Here is a 15602-nt window from a genome sequence, read left to right on the forward strand (position 1 = left end):
AATTCTTACATAGTCCTGTGAGGTAATTAACAGCCCCACTTTTCAGATTAGGCAGCTGGGGTGCAGGAAGGTTTCTGACTCGTTCAAGGTCATGTGACGGATAGAGCTGGTGTTTGAGCCCTGGGTCTGTGTGACCTGCTGCTGCCATGCCCCCTGCTGTGGCTCTAGAGAGAGTAACAGAAACCTCGCCGGGACGTGGGCAGTGGTGATGGCTATCTCAGAAATACCCTTTTCAGACTTCTCACTCCCTTGGTATAAAGTAGAGCTGTGCACAGATGTAGGCAGCCTTCTCAGAGGACCAGCAGCACTCAGCAGATGTGGGCTGATCTTCAAACCGTCTCTGTCACATAAATGGTATTTTCTGGCTGGGCTGCCAAGGCCCAGATAGAGTCAGGGACTTGCCCAATCTCTTATCACAAAGCCGCATGGCCCCGCTCCCAGTTCCGTTCTTCGTCCTGTCTAGCATAGATTTCACCACTTTTGTTCTTTCCTGTCTTACACCAAGATTGTTTAAGTACTTCCCAAAAATAATGAGCCACGTGTGGGTGTGCTCGTTCTCCAGAATGAATCACTGTGAAAGAGGCCGTGAACCAGGGAGAGGGGAGTGCATGTCTGGGAGCAGGGGCTCTGCTTCCCCGGCTGCTAATTGACGGACTCCGAAGTGAGCTGCTTTTCCAAAGGCGGCCGCGGGTCTGGCCCGCGTGTCCCACTGTGCTCAGAATAGCCCTCTGGGAGTCGTTCGCTTTCCCTTCTGGCTTCCGAAAATAGCCCCGAGGCTGTGCTCATCCCCAGCCGGCCGTCGGGGCGCGTGTGTTGAGAGGTGTGCATGCCACGGGGACCCCTTTTGTGCCTGAATGTCCCCATTGACAGAGAGAGGAATGGGCGTTCGCACTCACTGATGAGTAGGCAGGACTCCAGCGTGAGTCAAAGGGGTTTGGGCTGAGTGTTCTGAGAGTTGCAGAAGTAAATTTCAGTCAGCAAGAAGAATGACATTTAGAAGGAATTTACTTCTAAAATTCCTTTTGTGTTTGGGATTCTAGTCTAAAGGGTACCTGCTTTAAACTTCCTGCCTTTAAAATACAACACTCCCTAAGCCCTTCAGCAGGGAGCTACGTGTCTTGGAATTTCTCCCAGAAGAAAGGGCTCTGATCAAACGCTGTAGGAAAAAAAAACCCCACAGGCCATGCGGTGAAGATCCTCACTGTCCGAGGACCTGTCCATGCTCACTATCCTTTGTCTCCTTGGTGGGAATGGCAAGGATCCTGTCGTTTACAGAAAGCCTGCAGGACTAGGGGGTTGGACCCAGAGATATTTCTAATCTGTCTTTGGATTTGAAAGGCCAGGAGATGCCTTTCAGTGTTTTAGAGGAAGAGACAAAGATAGACTGTTTACAGCCGAAAGGGGTGAGTTACAACAGGATAGTTTTTCACGGGACTGGTCATAAATGTCTCTTCTCCAGGGGCCATAGTTTGAATATGTTCCCTCTTGGTATCCAGATAGTATGCGCTTAGTGTCCAGCTGGGGACTTGGGTCCCCCTGCCACTTGCATCGCTGATGGGTGAGTGCTGCGTTCAGCACCTTGAGCCCCAGCCTCGGTACCCTGGTGGGTCGAGCCGTTCTCCTGCCCATCCCCAGAGGTCAGGGCTGGGTTAGGCTCCTGGGAGACAGTGCTGGGGAGAACCAACTGCTGCTGTCTGTGCTATTCCTGTTAGATGGATAAATAAAGGATTTCAGATTCCAGGGCTGCTGAACTGACTTTCAGAGGCACCAAATTCATTTACAGTAATTTCCTGTCAACAGTGCACACTTAGGGATAATACACACCCAGCCAAACTCGTTAGTCCCAGAGATGATTGCATATACTATCTATTTGGGGGGGAAAATATATATGTGTGTGTGTGTGTGTGTATAGATAGATAGATAGATAGATAGATAGTACTTTTTAAGTGATGCTATCCAAGGCCCTTTCAGAATGTGTTAGATTTATTGAGTACTTACTATACGTTGGCTTCCCAGGTGGCACTAGTGGTAAAGAACCTGCTTGCCAGCGCAGGAGACATAAGAAACGCGGGTTCAGTCCCTGGGTTGGGAAGATCTGGAGAAGGGCACAGCAGCCCACTCCAGTATTCTCGCCTGGGAAATCCCATGGACAGGGGAGACTGGTGGGCTACAATCCACAGGGTTGCAAAGAGTCAGACACGGACTAAAGTGACATAGCATGCACCCATTCTGTGCATTAGCATATTTAATCCTCACAGTGACTGTATGAAGGAGGCACTAACATTACCTTCTTTGGAGGGCGTTCTTTTTTTTTTTTTTTTTTGAGGGCGTTCCTTTTGCCCCTCTTGAAAGGGGCTCCTGCTGGGAACAAAAGGGAGGAGGAGGTGGTTGGACCAGTCAGGGGAAGCTTGTCAAAGGAAGTGACGTTTAAGGTGAATTTTGAAGAACTTGTAAGAATTAGCCAGGAAAAAACCATTGCAGCAAAACCCTGTGTGAGAGAGCACGCACACTGCATTCAGGAAACGGTGGGCGTTTCTGGTGCAGAGAAAGGAGATGGGGTTGAAGATGGCTCTCAGAAGCGGTGGTGGTGTGGGAAGGAGCACGCGGGGGAGGGGCCCTCGTCTCCCAGGGGACCGGGCTTTGCTCTCATCCTTAGGGTCTAAATTCAAAGGAAAACCCTTTTCTGAGCCACGAGACAGTTTTTTAAAGTAAGTCTAAGTCTAAAGCAGCCCCCCGCCTCCCAGGTGGTGCCGTGGTAAAGAATCCACTTGCCAAAGAAAGAGACAAGGGTTCAGTCCCTGGGTCGGGAAGATTCCCTGGAGAAGGAAATGGCAACCCACTCCAATATTCTTGCCTGGGAAATCCCAGACAGAGGAGTCTGGCAGGTTACAGTCCATGGGGTCGCAAAGAGTCAGACACAACCTAGCTACTAAACAACAACATACAACAGTCTAAAGCAGAGTTAAAAAGGTAGTTTCTTTGTTTCTTGAAGACATAAGCTAGAGCAATTAGAGGAAAATTCAGGGCCGAGGTGGGGGGTCGCGGAGCAGAAAGCCTTGTCTGTGATCTGAATAGACAGGTGAAAAGGTTGGGCTTCCCCTGAAGAAGTCATCTCTGGCCCCATCCCTGTAAAAAGCACCTTGTTTTGGAACCGCGAGTGTGCTAGGGGATTGTATTCTAACTCCAGAGAAGGACCTAGGCCAAGACCTCACCACTGACGTCAGTGTCCACTCCCAAATTCCCGACAGCTCTGCTGTGTGCATGCACCAGCTGCCTCCAAGCCAACTACACGTGTGAGACGGATGGGGCCTGCATGGTCTCCATTTTCAACCTGGACGGGATGGAGCACCACGTGCGCACCTGCATCCCCAAAGTGGAGCTGGTCCCCGCTGGGAAGCCCTTCTACTGCCTGAGCTCCGAGGACTTGCGCAACACACACTGCTGCTACACTGACTTCTGCAACAAGATCGACCTGAGGGTGCCCAGCGGTGAGTGGACACCCTTGTTGGACTATTGGCGCGTCGTGGAGGTAGGGCACCCCGTCATTTCATCCTTCTCTACTCTGCCCCTGCCCCTTTGTTGGAGGCTAGGTGAAGGTGCCTTTTGGATGCTCCCTGAGGTGACGTGGGAGGGCATTCCTGCCAGTTCTGGTCTGTAGATCCCAGGAAAGGGAGACAGACTTGTCAAGTGCGCCACAGAGGTGAAAGCCGCGTTTTGGGTCGTGGCTGAGGAGCCATCGGCAGCTGGTGGGGAGTGGGAGAGCCAGACAGAGACCCCCGTGGGAGGGTCTGGGGTGATCCCGGAGGAGGCAGCCCATAAGCCGTGTGACGGTGATGGCAAAATGGGAAGAGGGACTCGAGCTGGGAAGGATGGCGCGCTAAGCTGGGGAGTAGTAGACACCAGCCTTCACAGGTCCGCCACTTAAGAGGCGTGACTGGGGAGATCTGAGGAGGCGGAGAGAGACCGCGTTGAGCTTCAAGAGGCCGTCACAAATGGAGGAGCAGAACCTGGTGTGTGCCTGGGGCATGGGGGTGGGAAGACACCGTGAAGTACTGTGAAATGACTGAGTGGGTTGTGGCTCTGACCGCTCCAGAAGGTGCCGTAACTGGAGAGGCTGGCATGTGAGAGTGTCCAGACAGATCCACTAGCCCAATGAAGCCAAAGTGTGGGGAGAGGAAGGGGGCATTTCCACCTGGATGGAGGAGCCGGGGAGAGGGAGGCCTTGGCGATCCCACGTTTTCACTCTCTTCTTTCCCTCTCCTCTCTCACCTGCCCCAGGTCATCTCAAGGAGCCTGAACACCCCTCCATGTGGGGCCCCGTGGAGCTGGTGGGCATTATTGCCGGCCCAGTGTTCCTCCTGTTTCTCATCATCATCATTGTTTTCCTTGTCATTAACTATCATCAGCGCGTCTATCACAACCGCCAGAGGCTGGACATGGAGGACCCCTCGTGTGAGATGTGTCTCTCCAAGGACAAGACGCTCCAGGACCTGGTCTATGACCTCTCCACGTCAGGGTCTGGCTCAGGTACCGCCTCTTCAGACCTCAAGCCAGCCATTAGCCTTCCTCACTGCCTCCCAACACAATGGAACGTTCAGGAAGAAGGCTGGCTATTTGCTTTCAGAATTCTCCTTCTTTGGGAATCTTGACACGTAATAAGATGATGGGGTTCACAGAAAAATCTCTCCTTCTCTGGAATTCCAAGGATCAGCTGCAGAACTCTCCCTTCCAGAGTCCCTGCCTCTCTTCAAGTCTTGTAACCATGCAGCTATTAAAATTCACCTGGTTCCGCCTGAGCAGCGGAGTGCTCAGTGTCAGGGCCCCTTTTGAGAAACTGGAGTGTGCCGGGTTCCTGCGAGGTGGTGGCAGCTAATCATTGATCTGTGAGCAACCGCAAGGGGAGTTTAAGGACACCGAGTAAGGCCAGAGAGCTGGAGTTGGGTAAATCATTGACTCGTATCAGTTGCCCAGGGGTTTATGGTGGCAGTTGAAAGAAAAGCAGCCAGGGCTTCCAGCATGGCGTCAGCACCACTTCCGGAGCTGCCTGTCCTGGTGACCGAGCCTTTCTTAGATGGAACTCAACTGAGACTAGAACTTAGGGTAAGGGCCACTGGGTGGTTCCGGTCTCAGAGTAGAGCTGACCTAGCTAGTAAGTGTGGCTGGGAGTACAAAGCAGTCTTTTTAGGAAGATAAATAGTTATTTTAGTGACAGTGGTATTCTGTCCCTATGGGGAAAAATGTGGATACAGAGGCCACTGTTGCTATTCTAACTCAAACTTACAGGCTTATGTCCATGAGAGTTCCATGTGTGTTGGTGTATGTTTTTTCAGCCCATGACAGACTCTTCTGAGGGGAAATTATGCCATCAGTCATGGCCAGACATCCCTTCTTGAGCACAGGAATACTTTGAGCTCTGACATCTTCTGAATTTCCGTGGTTTTGCCTTTATTAAGCTCTGCAGTAGAGAGTGCCAAGATGATGGATATATTTAAAAGCTGCATATTTTTAGGAAGAGAGAAAATATATGGCTTGTTCTTTGCTCAAAGAGGGTAGGGCAGTGGTTAGAACTGACTGGCTCTGTGACTTGATTTGCTGCTGGAGGAGGGTGGCTTCAGTTTTCTGGAATCTTTTTTTTTTAAGATCGGGATTAGCTGAGACAAGGGCAGGTCCAGGGTGGTTACTGCATCATCTGGAGTGAAATGATAAGTAACTGCTTTTCTCTCTGGTTGGTTTAGTCCACTCTTAATTCAGAATATGCAAAGCTTCCAAGGTGCTGGGGTTTTAATCCTGTGGCCTTAAAGTAATAAGTCCTTGCTGCTTGTGTAACTTTCAGTTCACACTAACAAGTGTGTGTTGAGCATCCTGTGGGTGATACAGGGTAAACAAGATGAGCAAGAGGCCGAGCCGGGACTGGATAGAAGAGATTGTGGGCAGGGATCTCACAGAGGAGGTCGTGTCTGAAGGGGTCCTGCGTGGGAAGTTTTGAGAGTGGGAACAGGACAGGGGACATTCCAGGCCACCGGAAAACCCTTGAGCAAGAGGACAAAGAGCCACGAACATTCACTGAGTGTTTAGGGAATGATCCAGAGGCCTGCTTGTCCAGGCTCTGGTGGGAAAATGCTCGGGCTGTGCTTTGTCTGGGGAGGGGAGAGGCAGCTACCGAAGGCTGTCGTGTGAGAAAGCGTGTGCTCATGTTTTCCTGCGGAAGGAATCCTGGCTGGTGTGGAGGGTGAATTCATCCATCTAGCAGCCCCCTGTTAGGGAGGGCAGGGCGAGGCTGGCTGTGCGGGGTGTGTGGGGCAGGCCAGGTCAGAGGGCAGGCAGAGAGACTGCTGGACGTCTTCCAAAGGAGGTCAGAACAGGTCAGGAGGGCCGGGAGAGGAGGGGGCCAAATTGAGAAGCATTTGGCGGCTCTGTGCTGTGGGAGTTATAGGCATAAACTTCGGAGTCAGTCTTGCGTGCTTTGCCATTTACAGCTTGTATGAATTCCAGTGAATAACTTAACCTTCCCCTTTGAGGCTTGGTTTTCTCATTTGTAAAATGGACATGATAATAATACCTACCTTATGGGTGGCTGTGAGGAAATGAGGTCATTTATGCAAGTGCCTCTTGCATAGTAAACAGGCAGTAAACAGCTTGGGGGTTGATAACACTTTGATTTGTGCAGTCAAGGAGAGGGAGAGTAAGAGTCAGTCACGATGGTGGAGCTGACTGGAGAGGGAGGGAGGCACTCCTTGCATGGATCAAATGAGGTGATAAATGAGTCCTATAAAGACAGTGAAATTAATCTGAGAACCAGCCTGGGCAGTCGTTCCCCTCCCCACCGGTCCTGCTGCATCTGGAGCTCTCGGTGAGCAGAACTGTGATCCCTTTGGAGAGCGGTGGGAACCTGGTGTGCCCTGAGCTGGCGTTGGCTTTCATGGGCCACACAGCACTGCCCTCTAGTGGCCACTGGGCAGAGCAGCCAGAGGCGCTCCGCTCACTCAACCCCCGGCTTTGCTCTTCCACATAAAGCGGCTGTGGGTGGCCTGGCCCACTGGAGGCTGGCTGAAGAGTTAGTAAATCCGGTTAGACAGTTACATTCAGATCTGTCGTCCATACTGGCTGGGAGGAGAACCTGCGTGGATGAGGAACAGCTAATCATACGCATTGTGGACCACTAGCAGGGAGGCACCGTGGGAAGGAAGGGCTTCTCCAGTGTGGCCGTGAGAGCGGGAGTTGCAAAGTTCAGCAAATGTATACAATGTCGGCTTTCTTTCCCTTCTTTGGTCCCCAGGGTTACCCCTTTTTGTCCAGCGCACAGTGGCCCGGACCATCGTTTTACAGGAGATTATTGGCAAGGGCCGGTTTGGAGAAGTGTGGCGCGGCCGCTGGCGGGGCGGTGATGTGGCTGTGAAAATATTCTCTTCTCGGGAGGAACGGTCTTGGTTCCGGGAAGCAGAGATCTACCAGACAGTCATGCTTCGCCATGAGAACATCCTTGGGTTCATCGCCGCTGACAATAAAGGTAAAGGGCTGGGCTTACAGACAAGGTGTCCCGGAGCCCCCCACAGGCTCAGATGGAGGGATGACTGGGGAGCCTGAACGGCCACGAGACAGCGCGGTTCTCTTTGCCTTCACAGTTGCTCCCCATAGAACGAGAATATGAGTAAGGCAGTGGTTTTCAAACTTTCCTTCTATGAAAAGCTTGTACTGAAATCCAGGTTATTAAGCAAGTAAAAAAGCAGTTATTAAACAGATAAATAAGCCCTCATCCTACCTGTTCTCTCGCCCTTCTGTGATACCCCCAAACCCACCTCCAGGGTAGTCCCTAGAGGAGCTTCAGTAAACTTAGTTTGAAAACAACTGGAAGGAAGAAGGGAAGCTTTAACACCTGGAAGGAAAGGACAGCCCCAGGAAAGCCTGGGCCCGCACTTCTTGGCAGAGTAGCATCACATGCATTGTTGCAGGGGAGCAGGCGCCCCAGAGCCACAGCCTGCCTCCCCCGCTGCCCCCCCGCGGCCTTCACGCTCAGCTTTTGATCCACTTATATCTGAGGTTCCTTGGTTCCTCCTCCCTCCTCCGCTGGTTTTGCTGTAGTTTTTTTGAGTTTTTCTCATGTGCCCAGGCATGTACTCATTTTTAAGAGCCTCACTGACTAGCAAAAGAGAAAAGTAAACTAATGGTTGATTATAGGAAGTAATGAAACAACAGGTGTTCCCGTGAGCACAAAACGGGGGTGAGATGAGGGTCACGGAGATCATACCTGAGATTGATTGAGGCAAAGGTGGCAGGGAGTTGGTCAGAAAGAAAAACCAATGAAAAGAGAAGTCCATACACATGTGCAGAGGGGTAGTGTCTTTGGGAAGCTGCAGGTGACTCAGAATGTTCCAGCCAGAGACATGGGTGGGGAAGTGGCAGAGGCCAGGTCATGGGGAGCTGTTTTGAGAGGATTGTATTTTATTTCAGAGAGAGGGTAGTAATTGACATTTCATTCGTCGATTGAGTAATATTCATTGGCTACTGTCTGGTCCTGGGGTCATCACACATAAGACCAGGGCACAGTTCCTGCCTGTACAGTGCCCAGGAAGAGAGGACAGCTGGCACCGGGGCAGGCAGCGCACTTAAGACAGAAAGACCGTGGGTGGTGGTGTTTGCATTTTAGAAGAGTGTCTCTGGCAGTCAGGACACAGTTCGCTCCGTGGTCCAGAAATTTTAGAAGTTGGTGCTGGCAGAGGCTACAGAAGATGCTAAGTGTTTGTTTTTCTGTCCTGAAACAACAGCAGGCTGCTTGTTTCTCACAGTGCTGTGGGGGTTGTAGGGGCCTCAGCTGCCCCCAGACTGAAGAGCCTTGACCTCTCACGCGAGGGAGGAGAGAATTCCTTGCTCCTTCTCAGTAAGCTTGGTGCTTTTTTAAACAGCATTACCTTTTGATGATTAGTTTAAATCGGACATGTATTTTAAAGGCTCAAAAAGACATCTTCCCTTTAAACTTATAAGCAGGGTCCTCTGGACCTCAGGGGTGTGTTTGATGGACCCCTTGCTGGTAATCAGAGAAGCGAAGGTTGGTGCTTTCCCAGGAACCACTCCCTGTATTGATTCTGGCAGCTCGTGTGAGTAGGATCTGGCTGTTGAAACCCACATCAGGGCCAGGGGAGGAGAAGAGCAGACTCTTTAGTTCTTGTCTTGTTAGCGTGATATGTGTAGTGTAGTGCCCTAGAACTAGGGCCAGCCTGGAATTTGGGAGATCTCAATCCAATTTCCAGTCTTCATATTGACAGTAGCACAAGCTCATTAGATTACCAGCTTTGGTTTTCCTTTCTCTCCCTCCCTCCCTCCCTCCATCCATCCTTCCCCCTGTACACTGCACATCCCCCTCCCCTTGGATGAAAGTGTGTGCTCACTGCCTCCCATTGCTCTTCTGAGGCTCAGATGATAAGATTCCTCTCTGGAATCCTTGGAAAGTGTGCTCTTCATGTATTGAAAAGCATTTTTGGCCCGGAACACAGTAATGCACAAAGGAGCTCTTTCCTCCTCTCTTGGAGAGCTCATAGCCTGGTAGGAGCAGTAGACTTCAGAGAAGCGCTACAGATGGGCATGGTGCTGGGATTGGGCTGTGCTCGAAGGGTCTTGGAGCGCAGAGGAGGGCCTACGAAGCCTTCCTCCTTGATGGGGAGGACACAGTCAGTCATGGTTTTGATGAACGGGTCTTGTCAGGATCAGAAGCAAAAGAAACAGATGCTCCTGTTACTTCCCCTAAGCACATGCTCCCTCTTCTTCTGAAGGCCTCACATTTCAAATCTGGAATAGGGGAGGCAAGGTTCAGAATCCTACAGCCACCTGCCAGAAGGGAGCAGGTCTAACTAAGAAAAGCTGTTCTTCTTATCTTCTGGAGCCCAAAGCTGTGGACGGCTGTAGATGAGAAGGGCACCGAGGGGCCTCAGGAGGTGTGGGGGCGAGGAGCAGGAATTCGGGGGTCACGGGGGGTTTGCGTGGCGCATATACTCTTCCTCGCCGACCTTGCCCTTTCTGCTGGTAGTTGTGCCTTTTCTGGAACTCCCCTGTGGTTCTCCGCAGATAACGGCACCTGGACACAGTTGTGGCTCGTGTCGGACTATCATGAGCACGGCTCCCTGTTTGACTATCTGAACCGCTACACGGTGACCATTGAGGGGATGATCAAGCTGGCCTTGTCTGCCGCAAGCGGGCTAGCACACCTGCACATGGAGATCGTGGGCACCCAAGGTGAGTGGACCTGCTGAGCAGCCATCCCATCCCCGTCGAGCTCCTGGAACTCCTGTGCGCTGAGAAAGCTGGAGCTGGGCCTCAGGGACGGGGGTCTGGGCTAATGGAGAGGGGTCTGAGCTTTACTTGAACAGGAACGAGAGGTGCCTCTGCCTTCAGAGCTACCTGAGGGACTCCTGTGGGAAATGTTGGTTGGTTGTTCCCCGTGTCCTGGCGTGGTTGTTGGTTGGGGAGCTGGTGTTAACTGAGAGATCGTCTCAGATGCCCACAGTTCACAGGTAAGTGAAGGGAATGAGAAGATGGATTGAACCACTGTGCCGAGATTCAGTTTAGTGAGCGCATGCGCTCATCGTTGGGTCAGCTGGATGGTTAGACACTGGGCTCTACTGTCTGGGAGGGTTCTCCTGGAGGAACACTACCTCGGGTGTCCCTGCTTGTTGACTGACATCAGCCTTTTGGGAGCTCCCAGGTCTTGGCAGGTGGCACGTTGCTTCCTGGTGCCTGGTCAGTTGGGCAGGAGCTCTTTCTGTCTGTGATCAAAAACCAGCCGTGAGAGTTTGACACTATCCCTAGACTCTGCAGAGAAAGTAGTGGTTCTTACCTCCCCTGTTTGGTTCTGAGAACCTAGTCAGTATAGCAGCTTTTTCTTAAGTCCTTGACTATTCTGTACAGGAGTATGTGAGTTCAGGGAAGGTGAGCAGGAATAGCATTCATAAAGTAGTGTTAGCTAATCTGCATGCCCTGTCTAAGCGCTTGAATCACCCACATTAATATATTTAACTTTCACAACATTCCCGTGAAGTACTGGTGTTTAGGCTTCCCAGGTGGTGCTAGTGGTAAAGAACCTCCTGCCAGTGCAGGAGACATCAGAGACGTGGGTTCAATCCCCGGGTCGGCAAGATCCCCTGGAGGAGGGCATGGCAACCCACTCCAATATGCTTGCCTAGCACGTCCCATGGATAGAGGAGCCTGGTGGGCTGCAGTCCATAGTGTCCCAAAGAGTTGGACATGACTGAAGCAACTTAGCACGCACACACACACTGGTGTTTACTCTCATTTTATGGATGAGACGACCGATGTATAGACAGATTAAGTTGCATTTCCTGGGTTAGTGGGGGGCAAAACCAGAACTGAAACCCCCATATCCGGCTGCAGAGACTGTGCTTTAAACGCTTATGCTGTCTTTCTCTGAAGATCCCTGTTTTTATCCTCCACCAGGGAAACCTGGAATTGCTCATCGAGACTTAAAGTCAAAGAACATCCTGGTGAAGAAAAATGGCATGTGCGCCATCGCAGACCTGGGTCTGGCTGTCCGTCACGACGCAGTCACGGACACCATTGACATTGCCCCTAACCAGAGGGTGGGAACTAAACGGTAGGAAGGCCCAGGGCCTGTGCCCTTGCCCAACACTGGTACTGAATAGCCCATGTGTGCCCTGGCCCATGTGCACGGGAGAGGGAGTGTGGTCTCAGACAGCTGGCGGTTGAATTGAACTCTTGCCCCCACACTGGAAAGCCACACAGGTTGCATGGAGCAGATACAAGTGTCAGCAGCATACCTCCATAGAACCGTATACCCATAGGTATACATTGGGCAGGTGAGGCAGCGGAGAAAGAGAGCTTGGAGCAAGGTTTGGAAGGGGAACAGGCGCCGGGCTTGGCTAGCCGGAAGGGAGAATGCAGTCTGGAGGGGTGGCCTGTGCAGGACCCCTGAGGAGGCAGAGCACGTTTTGCTTGGGGTATGGAGAGCAGTTTCACTTAGCAAGAGCCGAGGTATTCCAGGGTAGAAAATAAGGGGCCCCCTTCAGGACTGTGGGTCCTCCCTCCTGTCTCATAGAAAAGTAAAGTAAGAAATAAGGGACAAGGACTTCCCTGGTGGTCCCGGGGTTAAGACTCCACGTTCCCAGTACAGGGGGCCCAGGTTTGATCCCTGGTTGGGAAACTAGATCCCACATGCTGCAACTAAGAGTTTGTATGCCACAACAAAGATCAGAGATCCTGTGTGCCTCAACCAAGACCCAGCGTAACCTAATAAGTAACTAAATATTTAGAAAAAGAACTAAGGGACAGGAACTCCCCCACTGGTCCAGTGATTAGGAATCTGCCCTTCATTGCAGGTGGCACAGGTTTAATCCCTGATCCGGGAACTAAGATCCCACATGCCGTGTGGCTTGGCAGAAAATTAAAAAAAGGAATGAATGAATGCAAAACATGGGAGTTTGCAATAAGAAGAATCCATCACTTCCTCCTCCCCAAGGGGCAGTCTTTGGTGATGGCTATCCCACATTCAGGGGACCCTTGAACCAGTGTTTTGAGTCAGGAGAGAAGTCATTGTTTTCCATGCATGACCACATTTCCTTTGCCATTGCAGATACATGGCCCCTGAAGTGCTCGATGAAACCATCAACATGAAGCACTTCGACTCCTTTAAGTGTGCTGATATCTATGCCCTCGGTCTTGTGTACTGGGAGATTGCTCGAAGATGCAACTCTGGAGGTACCTTTCTTCCTGCCTTCCCTGCTCCTACCTCCCCGTCCAGAGTGCCAGGCCACCTGAGAGCCTGGGTTTTGACTGCAACCTCCTTTCTTTTCACAGCTTGTCAGATGCCTCATGCCAATACGCGTCACACGTAGGATTCTCATCCTAGCGGAGGGAGGGGACCTGGGAGCAGCAGTTGCTAAGAGTGTGTTTACTCTTGTTTTATGTTGTGGTGACCATTCCAGAGGCTCATTTGGCTTTTTTTTTTTTTTTAAACACACTGTCTTTAGTGGTCTGTTGAGGTTGGGAAAGCCCTGGACAGGAATAGCACAGGACTAATGCAGGGGGTCTCCTTCACACTGAAGCCAGGGTATTCTGACACACTGGCTCTCAAGCCACCTGCCTGGGGAACGTGGGGTTTTATTGATAATGGTGATTTCTCAATTCGTAGTAGAAAGCTTACTAACACATAGAATTTTCTCACAGTGAATTTTTTCTTCTGTAATATTTTCTTGTATCTTTGGCATTTGCAACTGCTCAACCATGTCAGAACCCAGTGAAAAGCAGTACCGGATTTGGCAGAAAACACTTTTTATCATCAGCTTAGTACGTTAGAATTTTACGGTGACGTCCAAGTATTCTGTCACGTGATCAAGTTGAAGCGCCACTAGAATCCTGCCTTCAGCCATTTACCTTTGATGTAAGAGAGTCCAGATCAGTGGAAGTGAATTAAATTAATAAAAAAGAACTGGTGGGTGTTCCAGCAGAGCCCATTTCTGTGTTGTGCTGCCTTTTTCCTTCTATGATATGTTTGGTAAGGTCAGAGTCATAGGGAGGCATCTAGGTATTGTACATCTTAAATTTTGATTATGATATACAAATAAAAGAGATCAAGATATATCTAGCCACATGGATTTTAAACTGTGAACAAGTTAAATTTTTCTTTCTCCATACCATCCAGAAATTGGGGCTAAGTGTGTAATAATTGTACTAAGATTTATTCACCACTTGCTATGTATAAACTCACTTAATCTTTACTGCAAACCTATGAAGTGGGTACTGTTAATTGTCACCATTTTGCAGATGAAGAATATGAGTCACAGGTTAGGTAATTTGTCCAGAGTCACACTGCTAATAAACTAGGATTCAGACCTTGGCGGACTGAGGCCAGAGTTGAAGCTAACTGCATCTTAGCTAATTACCAAGTCAGACTCCATTTAAAAAATCTGTCCCATCAGCTCAGGACAGTAGAATTTTTCTGGAAAAAAGGCATGAGAAAGTTACATTTGATTTTTTAAAATACTAATAACTTTTTATTATGGAAAATATTTCCATTTCTAGCTGTAGAAGGTAAAAGACTTCAAAAATATAGTACTGTTATCACACTGTAAAAATCAACAGTAATTCTTTTTTATAAATTTTTTAGCTGCTTTGGTGGGTTTACTGGCTATTTCTCTCTCAGTTAGTTAATTAGTTGGGCTGCGTCAGGTCTTAGTTGCAGCACCCAGAGTCCTCGTTGTGTCCTGTGGGATCTTTCCTTCCAGGGCTCAGCCTCTCTAATTGTGGCTCATGGACTTAGTTACTTCGAGGCATCTGGGATCTTAGTTCCCCTACCAGGAGGACAGATTCTTAACCACTGGACCACAGGGGAAGTCCCAGTAGTTCTTAATATCAGTTAACATTAGTTAGTGTTGAGATTTCCTCCTTTGTCTCCTAATTTTTTTAAAAACAGCTTGGTGAATGTCCATCCACTGCAGTTGATTGATATACCTCTTAAGTCTCTTATGATGTACAGCTGACCACTCCATTTTTTTTTCTTCTGCAGTTTTTAAAGTTGGAGAATCCAGGTCCTTTGTCCTGTAAGATTTTCCTATGTAGATTTTCCTGATTGCTTCTTTATGGAGTTTACACATTCTACTGTTTCTGTGAATTTCCTATGGGAATTACATCTAAAGACTAGAATCATTTCCCCCCCAAAATCCTTCTGTTAAAGGCACATATAATGGTGGTTATCTCTCTTTTTGTGATAACAGCCGTCGTTGATCATTGTCCAAATCCAGATTTATCAGAGGTTGAAAAGTGCCAGCGTTCCAATTCTGTCAAACTTCTCATATTAGCTAGATTTTTAATTAAAGAAAAACGTCCCCTTATGGTCTCTTTGGTTACAAAGATGTTTAATTTGAAAAGGAAAGGTGGGAAAAACACTTGATTCTTTCCATTTATTTACCATTTTTCAAAATAATGAGTTTATTCTTCATCATCCTACAAAGGTGACTGAAGTTTTGGTTTGTTTCTTCTTAGTGTCATCATGAACTGATGATCTAAAATATTTGTTTCGATTGATGTTATAAGTCTTACTATTGCTTAAATATTCTCATCTTTGGCCAGTTGGGAGCTTTTCAAGGTGGTACTTTTTGACATAACCTTATAGTCTTTGGTAGTTTCCTTGCTTTTTGTTATGGAAAATTTGTTCCTGGCTAATCCCGTGTATATCTTGTCCCATACCTAACGTTGACCAGGCTGTCCAAGGAGCCCTGGTTCCTCTTAGTGGCAGGCCGGATTTATTGATCATGACATGAGTATTTTCACTGGCTTTTGAGTAATCCCTTCCTTCTTTTGGTAACTCTGGTGGATATTTTCTTTTCTCCTAGGAGTCCATGAAGAATATCAGCTGCCATATTATGACCTAGTGCCCTCTGACCCTTCCATTGAGGAGATGCGGAAGGTTGTATGTGACCAGAAACTCCGTCCGAACATCCCCAACTGGTGGCAGAGTTATGAGGTAGGAAGCGCCCGTCTCCTGTGCCCTTCTATCTGCCCAATTTCTCTACCTTAGAGAAGGGTTTCCCAAAAAATGGGAACCCCAGGGCTACTACCTGTGTAATAATAGTTATTATGTT

General features: G+C 49.3%; 1 protein-coding gene across 1 annotated transcript in view; it reads left to right on the forward strand.

Moving 5' to 3' along the window:
- The window catches only part of ACVR1B (activin A receptor type 1B), a 34467-nt gene that overhangs the window by 14487 nt on the left and 4378 nt on the right, over positions 1-15602 (forward strand). The window contains exons 2-8 of the mRNA XM_043446523.1: positions 3249-3488; positions 4279-4527; positions 7277-7507; positions 10057-10224; positions 11443-11599; positions 12596-12720; positions 15354-15484. Of these exons, the coding sequence (XP_043302458.1) occupies positions 3249-3488; positions 4279-4527; positions 7277-7507; positions 10057-10224; positions 11443-11599; positions 12596-12720; positions 15354-15484 (1301 nt within the window). The remainder of the gene's footprint in view (positions 1-3248; positions 3489-4278; positions 4528-7276; positions 7508-10056; positions 10225-11442; positions 11600-12595; positions 12721-15353; positions 15485-15602) is intronic.

Source organism: Cervus canadensis, chromosome 25, assembly GCF_019320065.1.
Source record: "Cervus canadensis isolate Bull #8, Minnesota chromosome 25, ASM1932006v1, whole genome shotgun sequence".
Lineage (NCBI taxonomy): Eukaryota > Metazoa > Chordata > Mammalia > Artiodactyla > Cervidae > Cervus > Cervus canadensis.